Source organism: Vigna angularis, chromosome 4 (genome assembly GCF_016808095.1).
Source record: "Vigna angularis cultivar LongXiaoDou No.4 chromosome 4, ASM1680809v1, whole genome shotgun sequence".
Taxonomy (NCBI): Eukaryota; Viridiplantae; Streptophyta; class Magnoliopsida; order Fabales; family Fabaceae; genus Vigna; species Vigna angularis.
Window position 1 is genome coordinate 1,751,799 of NC_068973.1, and position 15,310 is coordinate 1,767,108.

The 15,310-nt window shown below is 33.4% G+C and overlaps 2 protein-coding genes and 1 long non-coding RNA gene across 3 annotated transcripts; all 3 read left to right on the forward strand.

Moving 5' to 3' along the window:
* On the forward strand, window positions 1-5,720 carry LOC108321131 (cellulose synthase A catalytic subunit 4 [UDP-forming]). The gene is made up of 12 exons (XM_017552784.2): window positions 1-125; window positions 218-416; window positions 845-963; window positions 1,087-1,153; window positions 1,247-1,397; window positions 1,722-2,334; window positions 2,435-2,572; window positions 3,016-3,141; window positions 3,239-3,451; window positions 3,552-4,070; window positions 4,220-4,570; window positions 4,889-5,720. The coding sequence occupies exons 1-12, from the start codon at window positions 57-59 to the stop codon at window positions 5,468-5,470; spliced, it is 3,147 nt and encodes a 1,048-aa protein (XP_017408273.1). The 5' UTR covers window positions 1-56; the 3' UTR covers window positions 5,471-5,720.
* A 790-nt stretch (window positions 5,721-6,510) lies between these two features.
* On the forward strand, window positions 6,511-10,191 carry LOC128196314 (uncharacterized). Its single transcript, XR_008248495.1, has 3 exons — window positions 6,511-6,832; window positions 6,992-7,036; window positions 9,913-10,191. It is a non-coding gene; the product is annotated as an uncharacterized LOC128196314 (long non-coding RNA).
* A 1,971-nt stretch (window positions 10,192-12,162) lies between these two features.
* LOC108321123 (RING-H2 finger protein ATL73) lies at window positions 12,163-12,931 on the forward strand. The gene has a single exon (XM_017552770.2). It carries the CDS (start codon window positions 12,283-12,285, stop codon window positions 12,778-12,780), a length of 498 nt encoding a protein of 165 aa, XP_017408259.1. The 5' UTR covers window positions 12,163-12,282; the 3' UTR covers window positions 12,781-12,931.
* The last annotated feature ends 2,379 nt before the right edge of the window (window positions 12,932-15,310 follow it).

The window sequence follows — 15,310 nt, forward strand, 5'->3', positions numbered from 1 at the left end:
CTTCTCCTATTCCACTCTTCCCCACCACTCCGTAACTTCCATTGCCTTGCCTTGCCATGGCCTCAAACTCCATGGCTGGCTTCATCACCGGCTCTCATGCTCATTCTTCACGTGATTCCAATGAGGTATGTGCTCATCTTCATGTCCCATTATTCCTATAACATGTTTGTGTTCCATGCTGGTGGTTCCTAACACGTCAGATTTTGTTTCTCTGCAGCATCAGGTCCCTACCCGTCAACCTTCATCAAAAACATGTCGTGTCTGTGGTGATGAGATTGGATATAAGGAAAATGGAGAACTGTTTGTGGCTTGTCATGTGTGTGGATTTCCTGTGTGTCGACCATGTTATGAGTATGAGAGGAGTGAAGGAAACCAGAGCTGTCCTCAATGCAACACTCGCTATAAGCGCCATAAAGGTTAGCTTAGTTCCATGTTTTTGTACGTTTTATTGTAATGGAAGACTTTAGATATATAGTTTCTTTAATTGTTTGTGATTGTTTTGATTTAAGATTGAAGTTTCAGTTGGATAATATATATTGGTATATCGTACAACTTATAGTTTTTCCATTAAAAATTAGTGTTGTTTGTTCCCATAAGACATCTTTTGAAATGAACGTAAAAGGATATAAGAGCAATTACAATTGGTAGAAACATAATATTCTGAAGATTTTCCATCACATTATGTATTTTCTTAGAAAGTTGTAAAACCTTTATTAAAACACTTGATTATTACTGAAGTTCCACTTTTGAATTTAGAATAACAGAAAACGAATCTAATTAAACTAATTTTGTAAGTTTGTGATACCTTGGTTTTTCTAAAACGTGGATGGTGGCTTCTGTGTAGGTTGTCCTAGAGTGGCTGGAGATGAAGAAGATAACTTCGATGCCGATGATTTGGATGATGAGTTTCCAATTAAGAATCACCGAGAAGATCTAGATCGGGAACACGATGTTAACCATGTGGTAATTTCTTATACTTAATCAAGCTTCTAAATGAAATGTGAAAATTGAATAATCTTTTATGTATCTCAAGAAATGTGTTTGGCTAAAATGAATCATCGGAGAGATATTTTGTGATTTTTCCAGGGAAATGGGGACTATAATCAAGAGAAATTGCATCCGAATGGTCAGGTTTTCTCTTCAGCTGGGAGTGGTGAGAAACTTGTTAAATTGCTAATTATCTATTATGATGCTTTTTCTTTTTGGGTATTTTCTTTTGTTTATGTGTTGATCTATTGTTCAATAGTTACTGGCAAGGATTTTGATGGGGACAAAGATTTCTATAGCAATGCAGAATGGCAAGAAAGAGTAGAGAAATGGAAAGTCAGGCAAGAAAAAAGAGGTCTTCTAAACAAAGAAGACGGAAAAGAAGACCAAGGTGAAGATGATGATTACATGTAAGTGATCTCTTCAATTGCTTTTTCCAGTGGATAACAAAGCCTTAACATGTGTACATGAGATTGTTTCCTTATGTTTCTTTTTCATGAATGCTAAACATTGCAAAGAACCAAGTGCATACATTTGTGTACCTTAAATAGTATTTTTCTCCCTATAAAATACAAGGATTGTTATCTATATGTAATAGTCACATGGCTCCTAAAATATTCAATACAGCATACATTGATCTTCATGTGTATTTGTTAAAGAATGTACACAAAAATAAAGTATGGCACAACACAGGATATTTTTACTGGAACTGATGTGCTTTTGTCACCTTACAGTTTGGCTGAAGCTAGACAACCATTGTGGCGCAAGGTTCCAATATCTTCAAGCTTAATCAATCCCTATCGCATAGTGATTGTGATGAGGCTGGTCATCCTTGCTTTTTTCTTTAGATTCCGAATCTTAACCCCAGCAAATGATGCATATGCCTTGTGGCTAATCTCTGTTATATGTGAGATATGGTTTGCATTGTCATGGATTCTTGATCAGTTCCCCAAGTGGCTCCCCATCACTCGAGAGACTTACTTGGATCGCTTAGCCTTAAGGTTTGAGCGTGAAGGGGAACCTAACCAACTAGCTCCAGTTGATTTCTTTGTGAGTACTGTGGACCCTCTGAAGGAACCTCCCATTATAACAGCCAACACTGTCCTTTCAATCCTCGCTGTTGACTACCCTGTTGACAAGGTCAGCTGCTATGTCTCAGATGATGGTGCATCCATGCTTCTGTTTGATTCCTTGGCAGAAACTGCTGAGTTTGCAAGAAGATGGGTTCCCTTTTGCAAGAAGTATAACATAGAGCCAAGGGCTCCCGAGTTTTACTTTTCTCAGAAAATTGATTACTTAAAAGATAAGGTGCAACCTACGTTTGTGAAGGAAAGAAGATCCATGAAGGTGTGATATACTTGAGCTAAACAAGTTGTTTCTGGTTTTATTTTTCTAGTGTCAACATGCTTAGAGGCTTGTGGTAAAACTTGTGTTTGCTCCATTGCAGAGGGAATATGAAGAGTTTAAGGTGAAAATTAATTCTTTGGTGGCAAAGGCTCAAAAGAAACCTGAGGAAGGGTGGGTGATGCAGGATGGAACTCCATGGCCAGGGAACAACACTCGTGATCATCCAGGAATGATTCAGGTTTGACTATTAAATCCTCTTGTTAGTTCTTTCTTTTAGGTACTTTTCCTTATCTTGTAATCAGGGAACAAAACAAACTAAAACAGAAATGCCTTGCATTTATGCATTATCAGTAGCCATTGAAACATGCTCCTTTCCCGTTTGGTTCTTAGATAGTAGATTTTAAAGGAAAACATGGGACTTATTTATTACAGTTTTTCTTTAAATGTCAACATGATGTTTATTGTTGGAAAGTTTTACATTTTGTTTGTACCTTAATTCCTAGGATGCAACTTATATAGTTTTGAGCAACTTTACTTCAAATTTATTGGTTTGAAGATGAAATCTATTATATGGCCTCTCCCTATATCAAATTTTGTAGGCTTGCTTGATTAATAATTAGTATCAATTATTACCAGGAATAATTGTCATCAACTGATATGACTCCTGGACTTACTTTGCAGGTATATTTAGGAAGTGCTGGTGCACTAGATGTTGAAGGCAAGGAATTGCCACGACTTGTGTATATTTCACGTGAAAAACGACCTGGATATCCACACCACAAGAAGGCTGGTGCCATGAATGCTTTGGTAAGAACAAAAACTTGATATTGTATTGTTTAGTTCTAATAGACCGAAATATTAGAAACTGATTTTTAACTCTTGTACTGTTGTGTATCCTCCAAAGGTTCGAGTTTCTGCCGTGCTTACGAATGCGCCATTCATGTTGAATTTGGATTGTGATCACTACGTCAATAATAGCAAGGCAGTAAGAGAGGCTATGTGCTTTTTAATGGACCCCAACCTTGGGAAGAAGTTGTGCTATGTTCAATTTCCACAAAGATTTGATGGTATTGATCGCCATGATAGATATGCTAACCGCAACACTGTGTTCTTTGATGTAAGATCACTCTTCTAAAAACTAATTTCACAAGTATGTGCAAATTTCATCTCACTGGCTGATTTTGAACGATTTATCTTCAATATTGCTTTCATTATAGATCAACATGAAAGGGCTTGACGGGATTCAAGGTCCAGTATATGTTGGTACTGGAACTGTGTTCAACAGGCAGGCATTGTATGGTTACGATCCACCCGTGTCGGAGAAAAGACCAAAGATGCATTGTGACTGTTGGCCATCATGGTGTTGCTTTTGTTGTGGTGGTTCAAGAAAGTCCAAGTCAAAAAAGAAATCAGGAAAAGGTCTCTTCAGTGTGTTCTCCAAGAACAAAAACAAAAAGAAAATGATGGGGAAAGACTATGTTAGAAAAGGGTCAGGGTCCATGTTTGATCTTGAAGAGATTGAAGAAGGGCTTGAAGGGTATGAGGACTTGGAGAAATCATCCCTCATGTCCCAGAAAAGTTTTGAGAAACGATTCGGGCAATCACCAGTCTTCATTGCTTCCACCTTGATGGAAAATGGAGGACTTCCAGAAGGCACAAATAGCCAATCATTGGTCAAGGAGGCCATTCATGTTATAAGCTGTGGCTATGAAGAGAAGACTGAATGGGGAAAAGAGGTAAAGCCATTCATCTCAAAACAATGCAACATTTGGATTTCCTTCATGCTTTTCACATTAGATAGGCTAATAAATTTTAGTTTAAACAATTCACTTGATCTTTGTATAGATGTTCCTATTAAGTTTTGGCAAATGTGTTTCTTCTACAGATTGGGTGGATTTATGGGTCAGTCACAGAAGATATTTTGACTGGATTCAAGATGCATTGTAGAGGATGGAAATCAGTATATTGCATGCCAAAGAGACCAGCTTTCAAGGGATCTGCCCCAATAAATCTATCAGATAGGTTGCACCAAGTTCTGAGGTGGGCTCTTGGTTCTGTTGAGATTTTCCTTAGTCGCCACTGCCCCTTGTGGTATGGTTATGGAGGAAAACTCAAGTACCTAGAGAGACTAGCTTACACTAATACCATTGTTTATCCATTCACCTCCATTCCTCTGCTTGCCTACTGCACAATTCCTGCTGTGTGTCTCTTGACTGGAAAGTTCATCATTCCCACAGTAAGTACCACACAACACAATCATAAAGGAAAAAACGTATATACAGTTTCTTAGGTGTCTTTTGGTGTTGCTCTCCAATTATATTGACCTTTAATGCAATCCTCTATAAAACTTCAATCTTTTATTGGAGAATAGTACCAAAGACCTATAGAATGCATCTAGTTTTGTCCAAATAAAAATTGCTTGTGATTACTAAGATTGATCATCTGCTTTCACCTATGATTAACATAACAAGAAGAAAATGGAAGGGCAAACATTAGTAATGTTTCCATTAGCAATACATATTCTAAATATGAGCTTGATTTTTCTTTTGTACAGCTGACAAACCTTGCTAGCGTTTGGTTTATGGCTCTTTTTATCTCCATCATTTTAACAAGTGTGCTTGAGCTCCGATGGAGTGGCGTTACAATTGAAGCCCTGTGGAGAAATGAGCAATTTTGGGTCATTGGAGGCGTTTCTGCTCACCTTTTTGCTGTGTTTCAAGGTCTGCTCAAAGTTCTTGCTGGAGTAGACACGAATTTCACAGTGACAGCAAAAGCGGCAGAAGACAGTGAGTTTGGAGAGCTCTATCTCTTTAAGTGGACCACACTTCTGATCCCTCCAACCACTCTGATAATCTTGAACATTGTTGGTGTTGTGGCTGGAGTGTCTGATGCCATAAACAATGGGTATGGTTCATGGGGACCTCTGTTTGGGAAGCTGTTCTTTGCCTTTTGGGTCATTGTTCACTTATACCCTTTCCTCAAAGGTCTAATGGGAAAGCAAAACAGGACTCCTACCATTGTGGTGTTGTGGTCAATCCTTCTAGCATCTATTTTCTCATTGATTTGGGTCAGGATTGATCCCTTCTTGCCCAAGCAAACAGGTCCAGTGCTTAAACAATGTGGGGTGGAATGCTGAGACTGTCAATGCTCCAAACTCATTTGACGAGTAATGGCACTTGTGTGCATCATTTTATTTTTCTTATTGCTATTGAGTGGTTTGCTTTGATGAGAACAATTATCTCTGTACATATATAGTCTTCTTGAAGGAGAAATTTGAGTCTGATTGGAATGTATTCATTTCATGATACAACAGAACCCTATATCATACCAATGTCATTGTTTGGAAAAACATATATTGAGTTTTGATGATAGCAGTTGATTTTTCATCTATTAGAACTTCATTCTTGAGAATAAGACTCAGTTTTTTGCCAACTTCATATGAATTTGCTGCACAGGGCCAAAGCAAAGTCCCAATTATCTTATTTATAACTGAAATAATGATATATGAAATCCAATGTTTCAAAAAGATTACTTAATCCTGGTTTTCACTTTTACATCAGTTGGCACACCTACTTCATCAATGTAATTAATTTATTACAGTGAATGGATGAACAAAAATGGTTGCTAAGTGTTGTTTTTTTTTATTGTTAGTGCTGTGAAAATGTTATCCCTTTAGTTTTTTTTTTTCCAATTATTCCTTGTATATGTAGTGAATATTGTCAATTTGATCTGTGCAAGAACTTATTAAAGTGGTTCCTATATGTACAAAATGTTCTATCATATGATTGAACAAATTAGGAATGCTATACCCACATAAAAAAGGTGAAACTTTAATACTGCAGACACTCATAACTCGTCTTATATGATGTATAAAGATCAAAATAATATGTAAAAGAAGAAAAATGAGAAATTGACAACTTTTCTCTGATCTACAGCAAATTAATAACTCTTTTGTAATAATAAAAATTAAATATCATCTTCCACTCATATCCATACTCTTATAAAAAGATTGTATATATACAAAATAAAAAAATTCGAAAACAGTATAACTGATGAAAGAATAAATTTTTCTGAAAGAAAGAGCAGGTTACCGTTGGAATGCATTTAATTGTGAAGAGTGGGTATTAAATCTGGGCATCGGTGTCTTTATAAAAGCTCATGGGGAACATGCAAATACACAGGTACAAGTCAAAAGCATGATATAGAAAAGAGGAAGAAAGGAAGTGTCTTGAAGTGATTATACCTACCCCTTCAGAGCCTCTGTCTGTTCTTCTTAATGTTTCTCCGACAAACCAAATTCTACACTGTAAATTTGTTTCCACGCTCCCAAAATGAGATGCTCAATCTTGGTCTATCTCTTTCTGGTAGCACAAGAAGTCACATGCTTCAACAAACATGCACCACCATTGTCCCATTTCAGGATCAAATTTAAGGATAGAATGGCCTGTCCATTGCCGTATCATCCCGGCCACCCTCTGCATCTCCATCTACCAAGATAGTATGTCACATTGTTTCTTTCTTTCTTTCTTTCTTTTCTACTATGCAGATTTTGTACTGAAAGCATAGAAAATGTTTTCTTTTTGTAAATATTTTGTCTTTATTTGCATGGTGCTGGCATTGGCTTTTGGTGGCATTGGCATTTTGGTGAAACTAGCAGGGAACTCACAAACTAGAATTGATAATTGTTACATGGACTATACAGGTAAGGTTTATTATATTCATATTCATATCATCTGTCACAGCACTTCCAGTACTCATTTTATGCTCAAGGAGAAGTTTTTGGCACATTCTGTGACAAATGTGACTGACAATGTTGTGGTCGTGGAAACTGAGAAACCAGCTGAAGGGCTTGTTTCCTTCTTGGTTCAACAGTGACTTGTGAAGGCTACTTTTTCGTTGTTAGGTAGAAAGAAAGTCCCAATTCATATCAATCAAAAGATAGATATGAATTTATACACAGATAAAATATCTCAATTGATAAGAGATACCAAAATCAAATACAAACTTGAGGACTTAATAAAAAACACACAATATTTTACAAATACGAAGATCTATGTATATATGTTAAATCTCTCTACAGTTATTACATTATTTTTATCTTCAATGATAAATTATAAATTTTACACAAACTCACAAAATAAGAAAAAATAGAGTCCACTAAGAAAAATAAGAACTTATTCTATGGTTTTGATCCATCTCTGTTCACTATTGTTTCCTTCTCATTAATATAATATAATTGTTGAAAAGATGACTAATCAATAAAAAATAAAAATAAAAAATAAAGTGTTTTAAATTAATTTATAGATATCTTATAGTAAATGTAAGTACTTGGATTTGAGTCAGCAAAAAGGAGATGAAAAGTGGCAAAAGATGAGAGGTTGAGTACTTTAAAATAAAATTACATTAGTTTGGAAACATTGGTTTTTAACTCATTCCTCTTGTCTGAGAAACCATTCCTCTTCCTGCAAGCTCTCTCCTCCTCCTATATCTTCTCCATTTCCATTCTTCACACTGAACCATTGAATTCTCGATTAGGTGCTGCCCCAACGATCACAAAGTAGCGGGTGTTGCTCTTAGTCGATCAATTTTATCTAATCTGAACCGGTAAGAAAACCCCCTTTCTCATGTGCCCTAGGGTTGTAAGCATGTGATTGAACTTGTTGCATGCAACCCATTTCGTTTTCTTCCATAATCTAGCTTCTATTTGGTGCTAAGATTCGTTTTCTATCATCAATTGATGATTTATAGGTGATTCTAACATTTTGAAAGTGCAAGCAAGTGGTCTAGGGTTCCTACTTGAGCTTGGTTGTCTACACTAGAGGTAAGGGGAGCTAGTTCTTCTTTTTCGATTTAGTTGTATGACGTGAATGCATGATGATTTTCAAATTGGTATGTTGTTGGAAGCATAATTTTGAATTTTGCTAACTTGAAATGCATGTATGGAAGTGTGAGTGTTACGTAAATTTGGTGATTGATGGATATGAACTGTTTGGGATGATTTTGAGTGATGAATTATGTAAGTTGGAACTGTTTTGGTGTGTAAAATTTGTTGTGGTGTTGATAGGAAGGAAAATCAAGTGTCTTAAGGTCACTTTTTGGTCATTTTGGAGGAAGTGAGGTAGTGATTTTGAGCAAATGAGGTTTGTCATGTTTTTGGACTGTGGGGACAGTTTCACCCACTGTATTGTGACTTGTTTGAGTCACTAATTTGGTCAAGATAGGTGCAAAGTGGTAAGAATCAAATTTGGGTCCCTAAGTTGTTGAAGTTAGTGTTTTGGGACTGAAAGTGAACTTTAATCACTTAAAAATGGTAGTGGAAATGTTTAGAATAATTTGGATAAGTTTAATTAAGTCTAAAACGAGAATTAAGAGTCTAATAAGTTGAGAAAAGTGGTTAGAAATGGCCAAGGGAGGTTCTGATACAGTCTGCAGAATTCTCAGAATTCTGCAGAATTAAATTTCTGCAGAATGTGCAAACTGAGCGTTCGTCCATGTCGGAGTTGAACGCTCGGTCATGCCATGTGTTGAGTAGCGTTCGGTCAGTTGAAGGTTTAATTAGCGTTCGGTCAGGGGCTGAATTAGTAGCGAGCGTCCATAAGTAGTAGCGAGCGTTCATATTGGAGGCGTTCGACCTAGTGTCCGTCCAAGGGTGTATGACGTTCGTCCAAACAGTGTCCGTCCAAGGGTGTATGACGTTCGTCCAAACAGTGTCCGTCCAAGGGTGTATGACGTTCGTCCAAACAGTGTGTGTCCAAGGGTGTATGACGTTCGTCCAAACAGTGTCCGTCCAAGGGTGTATGACGTTCGTCCAAACAGTGTCCGTCCAAGGGTGTATGATGTTCGTCCAAACAGTGTCCGTCCATTTAAGTGGTGGTGGTTTCTGTTTTATTTCCTCTCATTCCAGTAAGTTGTTATTTAAATATTTCGGTTACAATTTATGAATGCATCTTCATGTGATCCAGATTGGTTGAAAGTGTATGGTTATAAGTGGTTTATGATGTACATTGTTGATCAAAAAGGAATATTATGAGATTTAAAATGGTCGGATTGAATCAGAAATTTAGATCTCTCGGTGGGATCAGTTAGTGTATTGAATGAATGTAAGAGGCTTCCATATGGGGGGTTATCCCTAACACTCCAACGGTCTTTCATTCTCACTTAGAGAGGATTGACGCGTGTGGTGGGAGTAGTGGGAGGTCCTAGGGTAGACGCTATCACTGGAGGTCTATTTCGCGGTAACGGACTAGCCTTGTGTATGGTCGGGTGGAACCCCTCGGCAATGGCTTTGCAAAGCAGTAGAGGCCATCACAAGTGCACAACCCGCCCCAGCTCTACATACATTCTATGTCCGGACGTGTCTAGAGTCTTAACATGATAGGATGCTTGTCTTGATGAGTTTTATGAAATAAATGCTTATGTTTATGATGACTTATGTGTATGAATATTCTGGTAAATGCTAGATTGGTTGAAAATGAATTGTATAATTGTTTGAGACCTAGCTCACCCTTGCATTTGTATGTGTTGCATGTGTTTGCTTTCCCCCTTGCGATGATCATCCAATCCTTTGGATGTGAGCAGTAGGTGATGGTGTACCTTTGGAGCAAGCTTTGGAAGTTGAGGAAGACCCAACATCTAGTGCTTAGGATTTCTACTAGCTCTTGTGTTATATAGCTCTTCATTTTGAAAGACTTTTAGACTTCATTTTATCATGATCCGTCATTTCGGGAAACTTTTTAGGTCTCTTTAAAATTTCATTAGTCTTGTATTTCGGAAAATTATGAACTTGTACTTAAGGTTTAAAACTTCTCAGCCAGACTTGGATAGCTGTACTCCTTAATTCTATCTATTGTGTACCCTTAACTGCTTTCTATTATTATAATCGATGCATTCTACATATATACATTGCTATATATTTTGGGATGTCACAGTAAATGCTTTTCATTCTTCGTTTATTTTAAAACTATATATCTTTTAGTCTAAATAAATTGTGTCTTATCATAATAAAAAGATAAAGCATTTAAAGAGTTGTCAATAGGAAATTTAGAGTGATTAAAAAAAATTAAGATCTCCATTCATAGACTAATATTTTTATTTTTTTATGTCGGAAAAAGGTCTAGATTTTTTAATAAAATATTGGACTTAGTTGTAATTTAATCTTGCTATTATTGTTATTTTACGAATTTGGTTTTTCTATTTTCTATATGGCCAATTTAATTTTAGTTATGTTTTCGTTGTTAAATTAATATTCAACATTTAACAACAAAAGATACTAATATCAGTATAGTCACATTGACATAGCACCTTATTGTACTGTCACCATGTTAATATATTTTATTTCATATTAAATATAAATTATTAAAGAAAAAAAAGGAAAGATTACATAGTTTAAATAGAAAAAAAAATTTGCAAAAAGTACTTAATTTTCAATTAGAATACAACAAAAGACCAAATATAGGACCCGTTTTCTTATAATTCATGCACTAGTCCATTTCATCTAATTATAAAATTGAATTAATACTTTAATCACTTATGCTTATCATAATTTTTTTTAATGGAAACTTAAATTGTATTCATAAGTGTGAAGAAATTTTTTCTACCAAAATGATGAATTAATGATTTATCAAACCATTAACTTATAAACAAGACTATATAAAAGAAAGCACCCAAAATAGATATAAAATAGTTACTGACTTTATCGTATGAAATATTTACCAATTTTATTAATAATTAATATTTAATAAAAATTAAACTTTATTTAAAATACTCAAAATTGAACTCTACTCCTCTCATAAGTAAAAATTGTAATAACAAATACCATTTTTAAAAAGAAAACTAGCATGATACAATTATTTATTTATTTTATTTAAGCACAACTTAAATTTAAATTATTTATGTAGAAAAACCTTTCACTTTTATCTTTCTTTTAGTTAAATATTTATTAAACATGTGTTTTAGACGATTTTATGAATCTAACTTGTGAATTTCATCATTAAAGAGAACAACTTTTGTTTTATATTTTTTTTCATTAGTTGGCATACTTTATACTGTAATATACTTATAAAAATTCCTTAAAAAGTCTTATAAAATAATCAACTTGTCGTTTTTTTTTTCTTCGGGAAGCTGAAATCACATATATATTATTAATTTTATATTGAATATTATGATTGAGTTTAGGTGAACCACAAACTTTCGAAGCCTTATCTTTAGTACAACACATGCTAACAGATAGAAAAGTTTGAGAGACAATCAAGTTAATTCCAACCACTAATAAGAATCCTACACAAAACTAAAATCAATCAAAGGACATGCCAGAAATAAATAGACAGCACCACTTTTTGAGGATAAAAGAGACAAAGAAGATGATGATGATGAGCACATTTTATGAATGTCGTACAGAATATACACTTGAATGTCTGATATGAGAAGCTTATGTTAATGAATGCATTGATAATAAGCTAGAGTTCAATCCCTGGTTCCTCCATATACAACAAAACGAGAGTTCATAATTTGACTTATGAGAGATACAATCATTCACGTATCTTACTAAAGAATGAGTCCAAGTGCACTAAAATCCGCAAGCTTAAAATTCATATCATGAAACCATGGAAAATATGAGTTGCTTTTTTGGTGTGCTTTCAAACGCATAAACATAAAGGAAGACAGTGGATTATCAACTAAGCAATGTTCCATGTCCTTACCTTGCCCCACCAATTTCTCCACCCTCTCTTTAATTACCATTCCACCACTCATTTATCTAACTGCACTATTATCTTCAGGATAAATAATTATGTTTAAGACATTATGCTACAAAGTCTCAAACTTAATTATTTGTATACAGATAATGTATATATCTGTTTTTAAGATGAAATATAGTAATCCATAGGTCATGAGTCATATATAATCTACATTTGCTTGAGGTGATGGAATGTATCTAAAAGATCGTCGAACATGATGGGTGAAACTGAGTCTGAGAGTCCCTTAGGTTCACCAACCATGAGCCCTATGAGAACAGCAAAACCATGCAGTAGTCCATCAGAGCACAGCATAAGTTTGATGGTTATTTTGGCAGCCATAGTTTGTGCCTTGCTATGTGCTCTTGGTCTGAACACAATGTTGCAATGTGTGTTCCAATGTGCGAATCGTGTTGTGACGGAACCCTTTCAATGGATTGCCTCAAGGAGACTGAATTCAGGCCTGAAGAAGAGAGAGGTGGTGGCTCTGCCAACCTCCACCTACACTCATTCTGGTGGCTCTCCATGTAACTGTGCGATTTGCTTATCGGAGTTCTCTGATGGAGACAGCATAAGGTTCCTCCCAAACTGCAATCACCGTTTTCATGTTCACTGCATTGATAAGTGGCTCTTTTCTCACTCTTCTTGCCCTACTTGTAGGACCCTCCTTAAGTCTACTCATTCACTACACTCCTTGCATGTTATAGTATCATAGTTTCATTTACCTTATATGTAAGTTAGACAGAGAGTTTTGTTAAATTAAATTCTGCTCTAATTATAAAAGAAAATCAAGATGAGTTAACTAGACTCACATCTTCTATGCTAAACCTTTTCTTAAGCTCTATATATTCTTCTTTGCTCTTTTATTTTTGGATGATTCAGATACAGGTAATGCTGTAATAAATCTATAATAATTAAAAATAATGTCTATCTTTAATTTTTTAAGCATTTATAGTATTTTAACAAACTTTTGATTCATCTTAATACTTGAATATATATGAAAATTAATTTTAATTTATGAGAAAGTTTGCATATTTGACATGTGAAAGTTTTGTCTATGTATTCATTTTCATTACCATCCCCATCTTTGACTCTCATCAAGTAACATATGTTTATGTTCGCCATAGCACCGTCCAAAGTATTAATTAAATAATTTTATCCTCAAAAATAAATAAAAATTACACAATTGAAATTTTACAACAAATACAAAATCTATTAATTTTTCAAATTAAGAAAAAGTATCTTATAAATTTGAGTAAACTTGTATTGAATGATTTCAATCATTGTAAAAGAAAATGTCGAAATGAAATTAAGAACCTATGAACAAACAAAATATTAGTTTTTTTGTGTTATCTAATAAACTAAGAGTTTATACTATTTAATTATAGAAATTGAGCTTTACGTATACTAAAATGCCACATGTCGTTTGAAGAAAACTGGATAAAGAAAAAAAAAATTATATATGTAATTGAAGTAAAGATATTGAATAAGTCAAAGAATTAGAGAAAGTGAAAAATTGTGTTGTAAAAGTATGATTCTTTAAGTGAAATAAAAGAATTAATATACTTATACCTTTATTTGATCAATGTAAACATTTTCTATTAAAATTGGAATAAATTCAAACAATAAGAACAAATTTATTTGTTATCTTTATTATGAAAAACATGGTGTATGTCATTGGATCACCTTGTTATTCCTATATTTCAGTTTTCAAAATATATATTTTTAGAATATTAAAAAAAATTTACTCTATGATTATTGGAAATTTTACTCTTAGTTTTTTTGAAAAATATGTTAATTTTATTATCTTAAGATTACTTTTTTTCTAAAACAATGTTTAGGTATAACTTGGCATGCATGTTATGTGAACAACCACACTTACGCTCCATGTTTAGATGTATATAATTTGTTAATAAATAATTTTTCATATCCTTAAATACAGGACATGTTAAAACAAATTAAGTGCATGAGAACAGAGAGTTGAATTGTATATTAAATTTTTTATAATAGTTTGTAATAAGTCTAATATAAAGATCAGATAATATCACATAATTGTTACGTATTTTTTATAGTGACTGTGAATCTTGAGAAGTTGTTGATTCATGAGATTGTGTTTAATATCACAGACAATGAAGGATTACAATAAATTAATGCAAATTTCATTTTAAAAAAATGTAATACTTTAAACTTAGATCATATAGCTTTTTCGCATATTAACATAGGAATTGAAGTTACAAGACAAAAAGTAATTAACGAAAAAAGTCGTACAAAAAGGAAAAAAAAATTCAAAATATTGTCTTGTAATTATAAACAAAAGAAATAAAAGAGTTTTAAACTATAATACAATACTCTCAACTCTCAAGTAAGAGTATTAAAAAAAGGAGTATTCAAAATTGAACTAAATTTCACAAAACTGTCTAATCACTCTTAGAAAAACTTTTAAAAATAATATATCAAAAAGTAGTGCTCTTTTTATTTGATTTTAGTTCAATTTATGTTTTCACATTCAAAGTTAATTAAACCAAATCAAAGTACATGCCTGTTTTGTCCCTCTTAATAAACCTTAAGAGTAAATAAATATTTCTATTTTTTTATTTGAATTAAGAATATATTTAACCAACAACTCTATCAGTTTTTTTTAAACACATTTGTATTTTCTAAATAAATGTTAAGTTAATTTTTTTCTAATACATACAAATAAAAATTAAACAATAATTATTATAAGGACCCAATTGTGGTCCTTATCTCTAAATGCATATTCTCATTTTGTAAATGCATATTCTCTTCCGACATATCCAAGTGTGTGATAAAGCCACATTTGTCCCATCACTTTCTTCATTTCGTGCCTTTACAAGAAAACTATAATTTACAACTTAATTATGTTAAATAAAATCATCACATTTTTAAAAGAGTTTAACAAGTGTTCTAAAATAATACAAAAAATGAAAATTTATGTATTTAACTATATTAAAAATAAAAAAGAATCATTTTATAAATTTTATTTTAAAACGTTCGATAGTTAATGTTAAAGTGTAAAGTTCAACCCAATCAAGTAGTCTAAGCAATAATGATGATATGAAAACACGACCAAGAGATAAGTATTTGAGAATATTCGTATTTGATATTATTAAATATGGAAATATAAGTAGAATTGTTTAAAATTGAATTGCTTTTAAGATGATGATTATCCATGAAAGAAATAAAAAGAGAAGGAAACTAAACTAAATAACAACATTCGGATTATC

Excerpts from the sequence above, each read along its gene's own strand:
- LOC108321131 (XM_017552784.2), top strand. The coding sequence starts at position 57 with ATGGCCTCAAACTCCATGGCTGGCTTCATCACCGGCTCTCATGCTCAT. Across the intron at positions 1,398-1,721 it reads GGTGAAGATGATGATTACAT|TTTGGCTGAAGCTAGACAAC; the intron begins GTAAGTGATCTC and ends GTCACCTTACAG. Across the intron at positions 3,452-3,551 it reads GCAACACTGTGTTCTTTGAT|ATCAACATGAAAGGGCTTGA; the intron begins GTAAGATCACTC and ends CTTTCATTATAG.
- LOC108321123 (XM_017552770.2), top strand. The coding sequence starts at position 12,283 with ATGATGGGTGAAACTGAGTCTGAGAGTCCCTTAGGTTCACCAACCATG.